Source organism: Tupaia chinensis, unplaced genomic scaffold (genome assembly GCF_000334495.1).
Source record: "Tupaia chinensis unplaced genomic scaffold, TupChi_1.0 Scaffold150006_1, whole genome shotgun sequence".
Lineage (NCBI taxonomy): Eukaryota > Metazoa > Chordata > Mammalia > Scandentia > Tupaiidae > Tupaia > Tupaia belangeri.
This window is the reverse complement of record NW_006209847.1, coordinates 4,263,014-4,281,257: the sequence shown is the minus strand read 5'-3', so window position 1 is coordinate 4,281,257 and position 18,244 is coordinate 4,263,014. Positions and strand designations below refer to the sequence as shown.

At 43.9% G+C, this 18,244-nt stretch overlaps 1 protein-coding gene across 1 annotated transcript in view; it reads right to left on the bottom strand.

Annotated features, from left to right (window-relative positions):
* The window catches only part of R3HDM2 (R3H domain containing 2), a 161,752-nt gene that overhangs the window by 8,173 nt on the left and 135,335 nt on the right, over positions 1-18,244 (bottom strand). The window contains 7 exon segments of the mRNA XM_027769622.1: positions 3,580-3,749; positions 11,143-11,243; positions 13,876-14,030; positions 14,487-14,647; positions 14,888-15,014; positions 15,333-15,575; positions 17,944-18,045. Of these exon segments, the coding sequence (XP_027625423.1) occupies positions 3,580-3,749; positions 11,143-11,243; positions 13,876-14,030; positions 14,487-14,647; positions 14,888-15,014; positions 15,333-15,575; positions 17,944-18,045 (1,059 nt within the window).

Below are 18,244 nucleotides of genomic sequence, written 5' to 3'. Positions count from 1 at the left end.
AGACCTGAAGGCTTGAAAATCACACGGGGTGTGTGTGGATGTGTGCCCAAAATCCCAGGAGGAAAATGGAGGAGAATGGACTGCAGTATATCCATCCCCATCATGGAGGGGTGATTTCTTAACTTTCCCTCTCACTGTCTCTCTGGTTGCATGCACCCTATGGCAAAAACACCTTAAAAAAATGCTGGCGAGGAGGTAAAGTGGATCTCTTACACTGTTGGTGGGAACATGAATTAGAATAATCATAACGTGGGACCAGCAGTTAGCGTAATGGCTATGTCACTGGACTCCCATGCACGCAACCGCGGTTCGAGTCCCGGACCCAGTGGCTTAAACTCACACCAGGTGCGTGTGCGTGCGTGCCCAAGATCCTGAGAGGAGAAAGGAGGAGAAGGGATTGTGGCGTGGCCATCCCCCCTGAGGGGTGATTTCTCGCTTTCTGCCTCTCTGTCTCTCTCTGTCTTTCTGGCAAGTGCATGTGTCCTATAGCAAAAACCTCTCCAAAAAAAAAAAATAATAATAATCATTATATAACACAGTATGGAGGTCAGCCAGGGGCATGGTGGCTAAGGCAGTTGGATCCCACATGGCTGACAATGAGTCCTAGACTCAGTGGCTTAAAAAACAAGCTGGATACGTGTTTGTGTGTGCATACCCAAAACCTCAAAAGAGGAGAGAAATAGAGAGGGGATTACGGTGTGACCATTCCCCCATGGGGGGCTGTTTCCTCACTTTCTCTGTGTGATTTTCTCCTGGAAATGCACATGCCCTATAGCAACAACAAAAAATTATAAAGAAAACTGATTGATTCAGCAATCACACTATGAAGTATACGATTGAAGTAAAGACAATCAGCATGATGTAGTTATCTTCACTTACAATGTTTACAACAGCACTATACACAATAACCAAGATAAGGAATCAACCTAAGTGACTATTAACAGATAAATGGATAAAGAAAATAAGGCATGCAGAAAAACAGAATTATATCTAACTAAAAAGCTAATGGAATACTATTCAGCTAAAGAGTAAAATCCCAGTGGGTCAGCAGGGAGTATGGTGGTTGAGACACTGGACTCTCACGTGGCCAACTGCTGTTCGAGTTCCGGATCTGGCATCTTGCTTTCTTACTTTCTTTGTGTCTCTGTCTCTCTCTGTCCCTCTGGGTAAATTAAAAATAAATAAATAAGGACCAGTGGTTGGCATAATGGTTACATCACTGGATCTCCCATAGCCCACAGCGGTTCGAATCCTGGACCCAGTGGCTTAAAACTCACACCAGGCGCATATGTGTGTGTGCCCAAAATCCTGAGACGAGAATGGAGAAGGGGCTGAGGTGTGGCCATCCTCCCTGGGGGTGATTTCTCGCTTTCTATCTTTCTGTCTCTCCGGCAAGCGCATGTGCCCGTATAGGAAAAATCTCTCTCTCAAAAACAAATAACAATTAAATAAATAATAGTAAGTAAAAAAAAGAGTAAAATCCTAGTATTTAAGGTAACATGAACTAGCATGGAGGACATTATGTTAAGTGAAATAACCCAGGCACAGAAACAGAAAAACTGCATGTTCTTATTCGTATGTACAAACTAAAATATTGAATAGTTGGCCACAAAGAAAGTAGAGTAAAATAGTGATTACTAGAAGCTAAGAAGGGTAAATGAGAAAGAGGGTATAGATCAATGTTTATTTAAAAAAAATACAAAATTACAGTTAGATAAGAGGAACAAATTCTAGGGGTTGGCAGGTTGTTAAGGGAGCTGGACTCCCACATGGCCGACTGCAGTTTAAGTCAAGGACCCGGTGGCTTGCTTTCTTACTTTCTCCCTCTCTTACTCTGTCCCTCTCTGGTCAAATTAAAATAAATAATAAATAAATAAATAAAGTTAAATAAAATAAAACTTAAAAAAGAGGGAAGAAATTCTAGTGTTCACTATAGTTGCACAGTAGGGCAACTGTAGTTAACAGTAACTAACTTTATATTTTGAAATAGCTAAGAGAGCCTAACCTGTTTCCTGGCTTTAAGTTTTAAGCAAAGTTCCTTAGCATTTCTTTGATTTATTAAATTTAAAACTGCTTTTCTTGAAATTACCAGTTGAAAAAGGGCAGAGGATCAGAAATAGGGGTAAAGTGTGGGTGTGTGTATGAAACTAGAAATGGAAAATTGTTGATGATAACATGCATGATTAAGCCACTATGCAGTATATTCTGGATGGGAAATCACATTGTATGCTGTGATGATGCTTAGGGAATGAATGTAAATTAATTAAAAAACATGTTTCAGGAAAAAAAAAAAAAAAAAACTAAAACTGTTTTTCTTAAAATTAAGGAAATGCATTAAAAATACCTATTTGATAACTACAGTAAGTTATATAGCCCCAGCTAGGTGCTACTTTATAGTATGTTCATTCTACTCACTAAGGTTTATGCCTTAAGTCAGACTTGTATTCATGGATGTGTATATATCAGCTGTGCTTGCTACTGAAAATACTTAGATCAATTAAGATCTTTAGTGAACCAATAAAATGTGAGGGAAAAAAGCATAGAAAGCAACCATGGATACCAGAGATAATGTGGGAGGAGGTGGGAGATGGCAGAGGGTGAGAGATAGAGAATTAAGGATGGGGAAAAAAAAGCAAAATATATAGGAAACAAGAAATGGAAAATTATTTGTTGACTAACACGTATGTTGATGTGCTTGATTGAATCAATATACAGTGTATTCTGGATGGAAAATCTCATTTTGTATGCTGTAATGATGTACAGTGAATGAATGTAAATTAAAAAAAAAAGAAAGAAAGAAATAGCTAAGAGAGGATCTTCAGTATTCCCAACATAAAGTTATAATAAATGTTTGAGATGATGGGTATGCTAATTACCTGAATATGATCACTACACAATGTGTATGTGTACTGAAAAATACACTGTGCCCCATAAATATGTAGTTATTGTTTTTAAAAAATAATTATTTATTTAATTTTATTATTATTATTTTCTTACCTTGACAAGAGAGAAGCAGAGAGAGAGAGAGAGAGAGAGAAAATGAAAGTGAGAAAGCAAGTCATCAGGTCTGGGACTCGAACCATGGTTGGCCTTAACCACCACACCACCTGCAGGCCTCAATATGTACAATTATTATGTGTCAATTAAAAATGAAAAAATGAGGATGTGGGGACTAGCAGATGGCATAATGGTTATGTCACTGGACTCCCACATAGTTGACTGGGATTCAAGTCCTGGACCCGGAGGCTTAAAACTAACGCTGAGTGTGCATGTGTGCCTAGGATCCCAGGAAGATGGAGGAGAAAAGACTGTAGTGTGGCCATCTCTCCTGGGGCGTGATCTCTTGTTTTCTATCTCTGTCTGTCTGGTGAGCACACGTGCCCTATGGTAAACATTGTTCTCTCTCAAAATAAAAAGAGGATGCGTTTTTCTATTTCTTGTGCTTTTCCTCCAAATGTACTCAGGGAAAGAAATGTAAAAGAGAAGACACACAAAAGAGCTTAGTCAATGGTAAATTTTGCTCCTTGGGAAGAATCTGGTCACCTCCTTGCCAAGACAAGGCTGGGCTGTAGGACTTACCTGGGGGTTACTGTCAGGATTGTATAAGTCTCCAGGCTTCTGACCCCGCTGGTCCATGCTGTAGTATTTACAATGACTCCACTGGACCATGGATGGATTCTGGGGGGGCTGGGGCCCATTAGGAACATTCAGCTGCATGACCACCACACCTGGTCCAGAAGGTGACACTCCTGAGTGGCAGAAAGAAAATAGCTGGTTGTGAATTAAATCTGTATTTTAGAATCCAGCTAGCTCTGAGTGGGAAAACCAGTAAACAAATCTACCCACTCACTTCAGGGTCACTTAAACTGTGTCCTGCCGGGAAACTGAGATGGTTGCAGATCTGGCTTCTGACTCCCTCTCTCCCAAACAATGAGGTTTAAGTAGAATACAGATGAGCCCCAGATGCAATGATTTCCGGGCCTTCACCTGGTGACGGGTACTTTGGCATGCTTGGCAGATAACTTCTTCAGAAGTACTGAAGTACTCAAAGTTGGACATTACAATGCCCAGGTCAAGCACTGTTTAGGTCCTAGTCTGAGATATGGGCCAGGGCTACAGACTTTTATGGTAATGGCTACAGATAAGTCAATGATCTCTGATTTTCTGGAGAAGATGAATGTATAGAGAGCTTCACTAAGCCAGATCCAGGAAGTATCTCTTAGACTAGAAAGGCATGAGTTAGGAAACATTTCAAGCAGAGGGAATAACATGGAGATGTACACTGTATTCAGGAACTGACAAATGATTCAAGATTTTATGACACAGGGGCTATGTTGGAGAAGTAGCAGGAGATGGTTTATTCAACACTTACTGAACATTTACTATGTACCAGTTCCTATGCTGGGAACTACATGTACAGCAAGCAAGCCCATCCCTGCCCTCATAGAATGGCTAGTCTAACAAGGAATCAGACATTAAACAAATAGCTGTTGTCAGAATTTGGAGCACATTCTGGTGGGGTGTTTGGACTTTACCCTGTAGGTACTGGGAATAGGACTTGTGCTTTGGATGGCTAACTTAAGTGGCTGAGTATAGGATGCCTGAAGGGAGGGAGAGGTTAGTGGCAGGAAGACCATTCAGGAAGCTCCTGGAACAGGATGAGGAAGTTCTGAATTAGGATGATGCCAGCAAGAATGGAGCAGAAGGCCAGACCTGTGGATGGTTATACCAACAAGGTTCAGGTGATGGACTGCAGATGATCCTGAGATTTTAGCTCACAGAACCATGGTCAGCCTCACTGTCTCACAGGGTGGGGAAAGGAAAAGGCTCAAAAAGGAACATTAAGTCCTAAATTTTACTTGTGGTGAAAAGGAGGTAAGGGCGCAGGGAGAAGCAGTTTGATGGACGGTCTCTGCTGGGAGGGATGGGCATGAGCTGCTTCCTCACAGGGTCATGTGGCGTCAGGGTTCGCTCTTGACTTCCCAGGCTATATTCCTGTTGAGGCTGAGTTCGTGTTTGTGCGGTGGTGGAGAAATGGGAGGCAGGGGTTACTAGCTCAAAAACCTGCTGCAATGCTGCTGTTTTCATGGCTCAGTGCTTCAGGGCTGCCACTGCTGCTGCCATCTCATTGCTTCCTATGACGGGAAATGTTGCAGCCTCTGCCCTGGGCACCGGTCATGCTGGGAAGTGAGTGTGATTGCTTTTCTCAGGTAGTATCAGTCAAAGGGAAGAAAAAGAAATGGCAGGAGGCCTGAGAGAGCAGCTCAGGAGACACAGCATCTGTCATATCCTATTCCCCAGCCAATTTGTGCCCCTCACCCCCTAGGGTTCATCCAATCAAAAAGAACAAATACTCAGAGCAACAGGCTTGCATCTCCCCATCCCCTGCTAAGGGAGACAAGGTATTCATCAGAGTGGCTTGTAGAAGGGCCACAGTAAAATAGCACAGCTGTGGAGTATGGTGCATTTAACAGCTCCCCCTTTCTATAGTTGCTTTGGGCACTTTATTTCCCCATCCTAAGAGCCCCACCTTTTTCAACATCTACCAACAAAATTGCAACTGACCTTATTCAAACACCTCATTGCTACCTGAGGGGCCAACGCAAAAATAATCAAATCTACAGCTTTTCTAGAAGGCAGCTCATAATCTGAGCCTAATGCCCTGGGCCAGGAGAGGTGGGGGTGTGCATGTGTGCAGGGGTGAGCATAAGCAAGGCAGTGGAAGCTCTTTCTAATACCAACATTAGCTGTTATGGGCTCGAGGGGAGGGGGAAAGAAAACAAAGTCCTCATATTATTTTCTTTGATCCCAACAAAAAACAAAGCCAGGGTTCTCAGTTGCAGCCTCTACCCTGAGCTCCTCCCACACTCAGTCCTCCCCCGCTGGCCTGGAGCATTGTTCCTTCACTCAGCCGAGGACACAGAGCACTACTCCACTGATGAGCTGATTTTTATGCTTCTCTTCCTCAAGCCAAAAGCAGGTGGCATCCGTTAGCAGCTGAACTGTCGCTACTTAATGGACGTGGCAATAAAAACAAAACAAAACAAAACAAAAAACCCCACAAACCCACTGCCCAGTGACAGCACTTCCATATAATCAGGTTGGGGGTAGGTGCCTGGGTTCGAAGCCAGTGGGAAGGGGGCTGAATAAGGAAATCAATTTCAGCTTGAAAGCTCTGAAAGTAGCAGGAACGTGTGAATGGCTTTTTAAGTGGCATCATTAAACTTGGGCAGAAAGGTCGATTGGGCAGAGCAAACTGCATAAATACAAACAGATGACATTTATGTCTAGCAGAATTGTTTTTCGTTTGTCCCTTTTTTAAATCATGAGGTAGAAGACTGATAAGGCTTTTCTTCCTTACCACCAGGGCTCAAATCTACGGAAAGCAATGACCAGAGAAATATAATCCACAGGCATATTTTCCAAATGATAGGATAGAATATCTTGATCTTCTTCCTTTTTTGGTAGGAAAGGGGATATTTTCAGGAAATAGAAAAAAGAAGTCTCAGTTTGGAAACCCAGCTAAAAAATGAGCCAGGACGTACGTGAGAGGCTATTTCTGTAAGCATCTTACTCTGTCCATGCAGCTGTGTCACTGTGAGCTGGGAGTCTGGGTACAGGTACCATTGCCATTTCATGCCTGTGTGCATCTTCCCCAGACAAGCATCACTGCGGGGACCTAAAGGGATCTGCATGCCATCATTTTAGTGTGAAGGAAAGTGTTTCCTGGGGTTATAGTGATGTCCAATATTACAGTGGAGGAATTAAGGTTCAGGCCTGGGGGTAAACTGGGCAACTACAAAAATGTATTAATAAACCAGAACAGTTGTTCCAGGAACAGCCAATCCTAATCCCTGCCTTTATTTTTGGAAAAGTGACCATGTTGCTACATGAGAGGAAGGCGGGTGATTGTCCTCTGAAGGTGACAGAGCAGCCCTTGTGAGCTATGCCTGCTATCTATCTTTTCAGTAAAGGAGAAATTGGAAAGGAAGGTAAAAGAAGCACTTATTTCTCTTTCTCTACTTTCTCTTTGATTTCCATGAACCGGGATTAAAGGTTTTTTGTTTTGCTTTGTTTTTACTTTGCTATAAGGTACATGTGCTCACCAGAGAGAGAGACAGAGAGGAAAAGTGAGAAATCACCCCTGGTGGGGGATATCCACACTGCAGTCCCTTCTCTTCCATTCTCCTCTTTGGATTTTGACCATGTGCACACACACACACGCACACACCTAGTGTGTTTTCAAAGCTGCCAGGTCTAGGACTCAAACCATGCAGTTGGCTAGGTGGTATCCAGCACCTTAATCTCCAAACTACTTGCTGGCCCTGGGATTAAAGATTTTTTAAAAATCCATGGCCCATTGATTGGTGTGGTGGTTAAACTAAGGCTGCTGTGGGGCCAGCAGGTGATGTGGTAGTTAAGATGCTAGACTCCTACATGGCTGATTCCGGTTCAAGTCCTAGATCTGGCAGCTTTGAAAATCATGCTGGGCGTGTATGTATGCATGCCCAAAATCCCAGGAGGAGAATGGACTGTGGCATGGCTATCCACCTGTGAGGCTACTTCTCACTTTCCCTCTTACTGTCTCTCTCCAGTGAGAGTACGCACCTTTAAAAAAAAAAAAATTAAGGATGCTGTATCCCACATGGCTGAATACATGGTTCAAGTCCTGCACCTGGTGGCTTGAAAAACACACTAAGCACGTATGTGTGCATGCTCAAAACCCCAAGAGGAGAATGAAAGAGAAGGGACTGCAGTGTGGCTAACCCCCCTAGAGGATGCCTCCTCTCATCTCTCTCCTGCAAGGGCTTGTGCCCTGGAATTAAAAAAAACAAAACAAAATGAAACAAACACACACACACACACACACACACACACACAAACGGGAGACCAGCAGATGGTTAAGTAGTTATGTTGCTGGACTCCCACAGAGTTGACGGTGGATCGAGTCCTGGACTTGGCGGCTTAAAACTCATGCCAGGTGCCAGCATGTGCGTGTGTGTATGTGTGCCCAAAATCCTGAAAGGAGACTGGAGGAGAAGGGATTATAATGTGGCCATCCTCCCGGGGGGTGGTTTCTGTCTTCCCGGTGAGTGCGTGCACCCTATAGCAAAAACCTCTAAAAAAACAAAACAAAACAAAACAATCAAACCAGAACACAATGGTATGATGAATATGGTCTGTCAGATGATGTGGGTGGAACAGAAGTCCTATCATCTAGGAAAACTACAGGGGTCAGTCAGAAGAATCAATCAGGGTAGCAAGGAGGAAAAGATAATTGAAAAAATTCCAAAGAAGCCAAGGAAATAGAAGAGAAGCAGGATTTCCCTGCTTTTCTTGATTCATGTAGCTCAGATTATATCCTTTCTAACTCAGTTCAGATCTTTAGTGTTGTCAACAACAGCTGTTTTAGCTGACTTTGGTCAACTTTAGTTCTAGGTCCAGGGTAGGCAATGAAAAATTTTTTCCACAAGGCTTGTTTTTGATTCAAATATCTTGTATTTAAAGATGAACAAATATAATCACAAAGACCCAGTAGGTATACTGACATACCACAAGGATCCTATAAAAATGCACACAGAAGTATACCCTTATACACATGCACACACTTATTTTAACAAACAGGAGAGAAAATGCCCTGTGGTACCAAACACCACCACAGGCTACGGACAGTTCTTGGAGCTGATTTCTACAATTTCCATATCCCACCGGGAATTTCAAGGCCAAGTGCCCCTGGCGGACACTTGCAGAAACAGCTAGCGAGGCCAATAACGTAATAAAGGGTGTTAAATTTAAAACCTCAGCCTGTAAGAGGATCCATGTTTGGTCTGGTTTGAAGGCAGAAATCATTGCTTCTTATAGGTAAGAAATGACCATGACTGAATAAGAAAGATTAATCCCGGAATTCCTTCCAGAGCATCTAACACTGAAGGTGCAAAAACAAAAACAAAAAACAAACAAACAAAATCTGAAGACAATACCACTCTTTCTAAATGGGGAAAACTGACAAGACACATACCTCTCACCAGAAGAGGGCACTCTGATATTCCCACAATAGGATGTAATAGGGATGGCTGGAGGCTAAATTAAGACTTCAGAGTCCCTGAAGTTTCTTTCTTTCTTTTTTTCTTTTTCAAAATTTTTAGAGATCAGCAGGCATGGTGGTTAAGGCATGCTGGACTCCCACGCGGCTGAACGCGGTCTGAGTCCCAGAGCTGGCAGTTTGCTTTCTCACTTTTTCTCTCTGCCTCTCTCTGGCCAAATTTAAAAAAAAAAGAGAGATGATGAATAAAATTAAACAAAATATTTCTTAAAAAATATTTTAAAAGTTTATTTCTTTCATGAGACAGAGAAAGACACACACACATATCGTTGTTGGGGCTCTCACTATGCCAGAATCCTTCTCCCAGCCAGCCAGCAGCATGTTGTTCAGGTTGACCTAGATGCAAACCTGGGTCTCCCATGTGGCTCCAATATCACACAGCAGTGCCTCCCACCTGCACACCACAGCTGGGCCTCCCATGAAGCTTTTTTTCTTTCCTTTTTTTTTTTTTAAAAGAATTACTGTATATAAATTTATTTATTCCTATATTTATTTTAATTTGACCAGGGAGGAACTCTGAGAGAGAGAGAGAGGGAGAGAGAGAGAGAAAGAGAGAGCAAGCCGCCAGGTCCAGGACTTGAACCATTGTTGGCCATGTGGGAGTCCAGTTAACCACCATGCTACCTGCCAGCTCCTGTCTTTTTTTCTAGAGGTTTTTGCCTTAGGGTGTGTATGCTCACTAGAGACAAAGATAGAAACAGTGAGAGGGAAAGTGAGAAATAACCCCGGGGGGGCTGGATAGAGGGAGGGATGGCCACACTGCAATCCCTTCTCTTCCATTCTCCTCCTAGGATCTTGGGCATGCACATGAGCCGCATACACACGCGCACATACACACACACGTGCGTGTGATGTGAATTTCAAGCCACCAAGTCTGGGACTCGAACCAATAGGCCATGTGGGAGTCCAGCAGCATAACTGCTATACCATCTGCTGGTCCTGCCTGAAGTTTCTTTAATTGTAGTGAACTGCTATGTCAGGATGGGGTGGAAGGGAAACAAGAGCAACTGTATTTGGTGAACTGGGGGAGATCGTGGCAAGGGCAAACAGTGAGAGGTTGGCACAGCAGAAGTTAATTCACCTGGGCTAGCTGTCCCCTCTGAAGAGGGCCTTCAGATGTTTACCACGAGGTCCATTTATTTCCCACTGGAGGGAAAGGAACAGAGTACAGAAACTGTTGGAAATGTGTTACTGAGGATATAGCATGAGATATAAAAAAATCAAAAGTTCTAGGGCTGTAACCTTAGGCAAATCATTTAGTCTTTTTGAGTCTTAAATTTCATTTTACAAAGTTGTGGTGAGAATTAAAGTCACACTATATGTGGGCACACAAAGAAATCTTACAAATCAAGTCAAAATCAAGTCAGAGATATGACTTAAAAAGCATTTTTTCAACTTCTCTCACGCTCCCAAGAGGGGGAAAAAAATCTGTCTATAGTTACAAATGAGTGAAGGAGACAGAAGTTAAGTATTTCTCGACCCAAAAGCCTGTGAATGTAGCACTGGATTCAGAGAAGAGGGTCAGCTTCATGGTGCAGTGGTAACTTGTTGCATGAAGAGAAGCTGGATCCCACAAGATTACTGTGGATTGAACCCACAGCCTGGATAGCCCCAAACGTGCTAGGCATGCACGTGACTGCCCAGATTTGACAGCTGGAAGATGCAAGGAAGGGGATCGCAGTATGAACAGACCCTGTGGAGGGTGCTCATTCCTCTCTCTGTCAGTCTCATGTGTATGTGCACATACTTCTGTCAATAAAGGGGAAAAAAGTCAGAAAATGGGGGAAAAAACAACAAAAGGAACCCAATCAGAGATGTGGCTTCCCAGGCAAGAGCAACTAACCTTTTTTTTTGAGCGAACAGTTACAGCATCTCTGAAAAATACCAGTTAAGACTAGTCTTTCTTCATGATGGGGATTATGGTTGGGTAAGAGCCCATTCCTGAACTCTTTCTGTCTTTCTCAGTTCTAGAGCACGAGATCTTCAGCCAGATTTACTCCTGCCAGTGTCCAAAATACCCCAGTGCTTTATCCTCTTACCTGAGTACTGCTGTGGCATCTGTGGTGGACTGCAAGGAGAAGGAGACTGAGGCATCTGGTACTGTTCAGAGCCAGGAGGCTGCAGAAACCCCACAGAAGTGCTGTGAAGACGGAGCAGAGAGGAGTGGTGAAGCGGCAGAGGGAGGAACACAGCTCCTAGAAAACAGCTGCTGCTTCCTGGGCCTGCCCCGTGGGAAGCAGAGGCAGCTCCAAGCCATTCCCAGACCAATTTGCCATGCAATTTCTAAAATCACTCATCAGTTCAAAGTTAATTATATATATTTGTACTTGATCATCTTTCAATTAGGAAACTGCTAATCAGTGCTACAGATGGAATGTTAGCGACACATGCTCTTCCCAACAGTGTAGAAACACCAGACACATCCACATGCACACACTGATTCTAAGAAACAACAGAAACACAGACAAAGGAAGTGCCAGAGGCAGATACAAAGTACCAGAGATAAGTAAAAAAGGACTAAGGAGATGTAATTTAGGATATATACACAATGGCAAATACAGATAGTTACCTAAGGACAAATAGGAAAAAATAAACCCACAAAACTTGCAACAACATGGGCACATGCATTAAAAAGACAGAGATAGGGCAGACCCAAAAACATGTGGGTAAGCCCTGTATAGAGGAAGCTGGATTGCTCATAGCCACCCATGTTTTTAATTCTGGCCACACTGGCTTGAAAAGCGCACTTCGTGCATATGCTTTGTGCCCCAGATGCTGAGAGGATAGAGAAATGAAGGAAAAAGGACTGTGGTGCATATGCCTTTGGCCAACAAAACAAAACAAATAAAAAAAGATAGCTATACACAAACTAGGAGATAGACATACAGAAACACATACAGTTAAATGACCCAGAACTAGTTTCAATTCTCTAAGTAGCTTTGGGTAATTTTCTTGCCATCCCTGGCTATAATTTTCTCATTTAAAAGACAAGGGATGGTGAGCTAACTGGTAGCATGGCAGTTAAGGTGGCTGGATCCCACATGGCCGACTACACAGTTAGAGTCCTGGACCCAACTGCTTGAGGAACATGCCAGTGCACATGTGCATTCATGCCCAAAATCCTGAGAGCAGAATGGAAAAGGGTAATTGTGGTATGACCATTCCCTTGGGGGGGGGGTGACTTCTCACTACCCACCCTTCTCCTTACTCTTTCTCTGGAAGGCACACACACACTATGGTAAAAATTGAAAAAAAAAATTGTTGTGTGTGTAGAAACAAAAAACTGAAATCCATGCATAGTTTTTTTGGGGTTAGTACACATTTTCCGTGAACTTTTTGAATATCTTGTGTATATTGACACAACACTGGCATTTCGTCCATAGATACAAACAGAGGTACATGAAAAAGTTTATACATATACATTCCAAAATTGGTTCTCTTTTTAAAATTTTTTTTGGAGAGGTTTTTGCTATAGGGCGCATGCACTCGTCAGAAAGACAAAGACACAAAGTGTGAAATCACCCCCCAGGGGGGATGGCCACGCCACAATCCCTTCTTCTCCATCCTCCTCTCGGGATCTTGGGCACGCACACATACGCACCCAGCATGAGTTTAAGCCACAGGGTCCGGGACTTGAACCATGGATGACTACATAGGAGTCCAGCGACATAGCCATTATGCCAACTGCTGATCCCTCTCTCTTTTTAAGAGAGATTTTTGTTATAGGACGCGTGCACTCATCAGACAGACAGAAAGCGAGAAATTACCCCCAGGGGGATGGCCATGTCACAATCCCTTCTCCTCTACTCTCCTCTTTGGATTTTGGGCATACACAAACACATGCCTGGTGTGAGTTTTAAGCTGCTAGGTCTAGACTCAAACTGCAGTCAACTATGTGAGAGTTCAGCAATGTAATTATTATGCTATCTGCTGGTCCTGAGAGATTTTTGATACAGAGAGCATGTACTCACCAAAGAGACAAGAGACAGACAGAAAGCAAGAAATCACGCGCCAGGGAGGATGGCCACACTGCAATCCCTTCTCTTCCATTCTCTTCTTTGGATTTTGGGTGGGTGTACATGAGTACACATACACACACCCACACGCCTGGCATGAGTTTTAAGCTGTCAAGTCTGGGACTTGAACTGTGGTTGACTACGTGAGAGTCCAGCAATGTAACCATTATGCCATCTGCTAGTCCTGAAAATTGGTTCTCTTAATGAGCTATCATTTGTCCCATAGTTCTGGGTCACATTAATTTGAAAAAAAAAAGGGGGGGGGGGAGGAGAAATTATAAAGTGCTATCTCTGAACCAGAATTTTTTTTTTTTAAATAGAGATTTTGCAATAGGGCATGCATGCTCATTGAAGAGAAAGAGAAAGTGAGAAATCACCTCCCAGAGGGGATGGTCACGCCACAATCCCTCCTCCTCTGTTCTCTCAGAATTTTGGACATGCACGCACACATACCTGGCATGTTTTTCAAGCTGCCAAGTCTAGGACTGGAACTGTGGGGTCAACCATGTGGGGTCCAGTGCCTCAACTACTGTGCCCACCTGCTGGCCCTAGGAATGTTTTTTCTGCTTATGAGCTCTTATGTAAATGTTAAATCAATAAGAAAAAAATAAAATAAACCCCCTCATCTCCTAGTTGCTCTAGGGCACTACTGAGAATTTGATCCCTGCCTTTCTTAGATCAGTGGAAATAAAACCACCATATGACAGTCGCTGAAGGTTTACGGGCAATGCACCTCAGCTCTCTGGAAGTCCTTACCTCGTACCATTCTGCTGAGTGGGTGGGATCATGCTGTAGTACACTGGTACACCCCCTGCTGGGAGGCCTCCTTGCACAGACTGACTCGCAGGGACTAGCATGGGTTGCTGGAAAGGTGGTTGGACCACGTTTTGTGAGTCATTACCCACAGGGACCTGGTGGAGAAGAGAAGAAAATGTCTATTCATGTTCTCATTGAGCTCATCCAGGGAACAGCCTGGTCATCGCTATACAAGATCATCACAACTTATTTCCCTACCTCTTACAACCTCTTCCTGTTCGGCCTAACTGCCTAAGAGATATTTGCAGAGCTCTCTCTATTTCCCCTTCTTCAAATACCACCCTTGGGCATCTGGCATGGAGAAAGAACTCTGATTTCCTCTAGGCTCTACGTTCCTAGACATATACTCATTTGCATGACTGTATAAACCAAATGATTTGAAGACTCTTCTCAGACTCTCTGGGCTTTCTTAGAGAGGAAGAAGACCTAATACATTCTAGGGAGAAAGTGGACAATATTTTGTATTGGAGTTGTCAATCTAGATAACCCTGGGAGACTGTCCTCCTTATCCCAAGGACTGGATAGTCCTTTCCAAGACAGAATGCACCCACTTGGTAAGAAGGCAGTGGAGTGTACTGAACCACCAGGCCTTGCATCTGGCCCCCCATGCTGCTCCTCTGGTTGCTGAGCAGCCCCTGGTTCTGTGGCTGCTGGACCCCAATCATGCCTTGGTAAGCCGCCTGCTGCTGGTTAGGCATCATGGGCTGTAAACCTAGGGATGGGCAAGGCAGAGAAGACATTAGTATGCAATGCTGGTAGGTCACACTCTTAACAGTAATTTCCCCTTTCCATCCTATTTTACCTTTTCTTTTTCTTGAGATCCTGGGGTCTTTCCTTAGGATCCTAATCATTCCTGACTTTATTTATTTTTTTTAAGGGAAGGTTATTCTCTCTTTCCCAGTCTCTGCCCTTCCCCTATTCACTGCCTTCTTACACCAGTGGTTCAACTTACCAGGCTGCTGGGATGGCTGAGGCAGCTGTTGACCACGTTGGGGGCTGTAGGCCACCGGGTGAGAGAGAGGTCGATATTGCTGGTTGGAGTTAGGATACTGTCCAGGGGGATAGTAAGAAACCTGGATCTATGATGAGAGGAAATACATTATGAAAGGTCCCTCAAATTTAGCTTCAACACCTGGAAATTAATGACTGCCTCAGGGATGATAACTAGAAATCTGTAAATGAAAGTATTTTGGACATTCAACTGTGGGATTAGTATACAGGTTTGAAAGAAAACAGGAAAGATCTGTGTTATGTAAAAAGAATACCTTCTGGCTAGAATGACAACTCCCAAGTACATGGTGGGGAGAAGTAACCCCCTCTATACTAGAGGAAGAAAGAAGAGCATAATATTGGACAAACTGAATTAGAGATTTCAGCTGAGAACTTCAGTTACTCACCTGTTGAGGGGGCTGCATGTAGCCCTGGGGTGGCAGGACTTGCTGAGTAGGTGGAGCATGGCTAGAGGTGGAATAGTTGGAAGTGGGGAGGGGCTGTCCTGTGGAGGCCATGATGAAGCTAGTCTGCTGAGGGTGCTGGGAGATAAGAGGGGGCTGGAACAGAGCTGAGGATGGGTCAGCTGCTTCAGTAGAACCTTGGCGGCTAAGACTCATTTGTCCAAAGGGATTGCTGAGGTCATCTGCCTGCTGAGAGAGTAGGGGACTCAAGGTCTGAAGCTGTATTAAGCCTCATGTCTTTGGCTTCAATGCAAACAGACAGACAGAAATAGCAATACTCTCCATAGCCACTTTTACACCAATCTGGGAAAGTCCTGCCTCTGTGCCCCGAGAAAAGCTTTTTAGCCTTAAGCCTCTGTCATGTGGCATTTTATTTTTATTATTTATTTATTTATTTAGAGAGGTTTTTGCTATAGGGTGTGTACATTCACCAGAACGACAGAGATAGAAAGCGAGAAATCACCTCCCAGGGGGTATGGCCACGCCACAATCCCTTCTCCTCCATTCTCCTCCTGGGATCTTGGGCATGTACACACACACACGCGCCTGGCGTGAGTTTTAAGCCACCGAGTCTGGGACTTGAACTGCGGTCACTACATGGAAGTCCAGCAACATAGCCATTACGCCAACTGCTGGTCCTGTTTTTACTTTTTTTTTCCATGTGGCATTTTAAATTGGTATTACCTGAACAGTTGTTTGAAGGCCAACTCTAGAGTCAGTCTCCTTTCTGCACTGGAGGTAACAATGGCCACCCTGAATATGATGATTACTAGGGTTAGTTATTAGGATTAGTCCTAGGGAGATGGGAGCGATTATACAACTTCTATATAGAGGAAAAAACAGGACAAATTAGTGGGTTAAAGCAACAGATTGGGGACCTCTCAGTGGTGTGGTGGTTAAGGTGATCAGATCCTATGCGGTCAACTACATAGTTCGAGTCCTGGACCCCACGGTTTGAAAATCATGTTGGGTGCATGTGCATGCATGCCCCACATCCTGAGAAGAGAATGGAGGAGAAAGGATTACAGTGTGGCCCTCCCTTTGGGGGTATGGTTTCTCTCTCTCTCTCTCTCTGTCTCTCTCCAACGAGCCCATGTACCCTATAGAAAAAAATACAGACTTTCCATTTCCTTTCTTCCTCATGCCTCCAACCACAAAAAGGTCCTCTACGTTGACATAAGTTCTGTTTTTATAATAAAGGACCCAGATAAGATAATATCATGAGTGGAAATGGGTGGCTCAGTTTGGAGCCTCTGTAGTTCTGCCTATGAAGCAGGAAGGTTGCTGTTTATCCCCTTATTCCCTCTCGAGGTCATTTCCACCTTTGTTCTCTGACACTAGCCTAGAGTTCTCCTGCCATTCAGAAACCACTTCCAATTCTCACCTCCGAAAGGAGGCCAGGACAAGTGGCTAAGCTGGAGGATGAGGCTGACTGGCCAGGCTGTAATTACCTTCTCTCAGCCCTCTTCCCCAGGTAGCAGCGTGATGGGTGATGGCGGCTGCCTCGCTCTTGTGTGGTGACAGGTTAGTTTGTTAGCTTCCTCCTCCCTTCTGTCCACGAACAGAGGCAAGAGTTCTTTTGCAAAATAAATGACTAGAAACCAAAAGAATGCTTTCCTGTAGTTTTGCTCAATTTTCAGGGACCAGATCTTCAAGTTAGCTGTTTTGCTACCTTCCCGGCCAGGAATAAATGACAAGAGGACTGGACTGCAGATTATTATTATTATTTTCTAAAGAATTATTTGTTTATTTACTTTTATTTATTGTTATTTATTTGATGAGAGAGAGAGAAAGGGAAAGTGAGAAAGCAAGTCACCAGGTCTGGGATGACATGGTAAGATAATTGGGAACATTTTTAGTTTTTAGAGAAGCATGCAGTTAAGTTTTTAACTTAAAAAAAGTTTTAGAACACCATTCTGTACAGAATTAACTGTACTCCTCAGTCATGTCCAGGGAACAAATCAGATAAAGGATATACATGGTAGGAGGACGAGGAGCTAGGGGTTAAACAAACATCCTATCTCCTTCTCCCTCCTAAAAGTCTGGGGAACTCAGTATTCCTCTCTCTTACATTTAGCACTTGCCAGAGAAGAGAGAGAGGGAGGTGGGGAGGGGAGAGAGAGAGAAAACACCCCTAACGATACCTGGTCACATCAGAATCTTTTCCTCTTCCATTTCCCCATCTTGTCAGGATTCTGGGCATGCATGTACACATGATGCACACACACACGCGCACACACACACACACACACACACACACACACAGCCTTTTTCAAGCCACTGAGGCCAGAATTTGAACTGTGGTCAGTCATGTGAGATCTGGTTCTCTCAACCACTGAGTAACGGGGCTGGCCCCAGGCATCTTTTGATGTGCTGAGATGAGGGCGTTAGAATGGAGTACAGTTCAGGCTGTGCTGGCCCCTTAAGAAGAAACAGCTTTCAACATGCCCTCCAGAAGCAAACATGCTTGCAAGGCCACCACAGACTGACCCGGACATACTCATAGATACAGGCCACACATGGACAAGACATAAAGGGGAAATGGAGTTTATACCATGTTGTACTGCTGGGGCGGAGAGACTGGCAGAAGAACTTGGGGACAGGAGCTTGGAGAGAACTGAACAGGCTGCGGAGAGGGCTGCAGAGCTGGGACTGGCTGTGGACCAGCAGAGAGGCATGTGGAAAAGGGAAGAGAAAAGGGAGGCACAAGGAGAGGCAGGGGGCAGACATAGGGAGGGAAAGGGAAGAACAACAAGGTTAATCAAAAAAGAAACTTTGCATGAATAGTAAGGCTGTGAGCAGGCTAAGTCTAGGACAGTCTGGCTCTCACATCTCCTACAGGAGAGACCGACTGC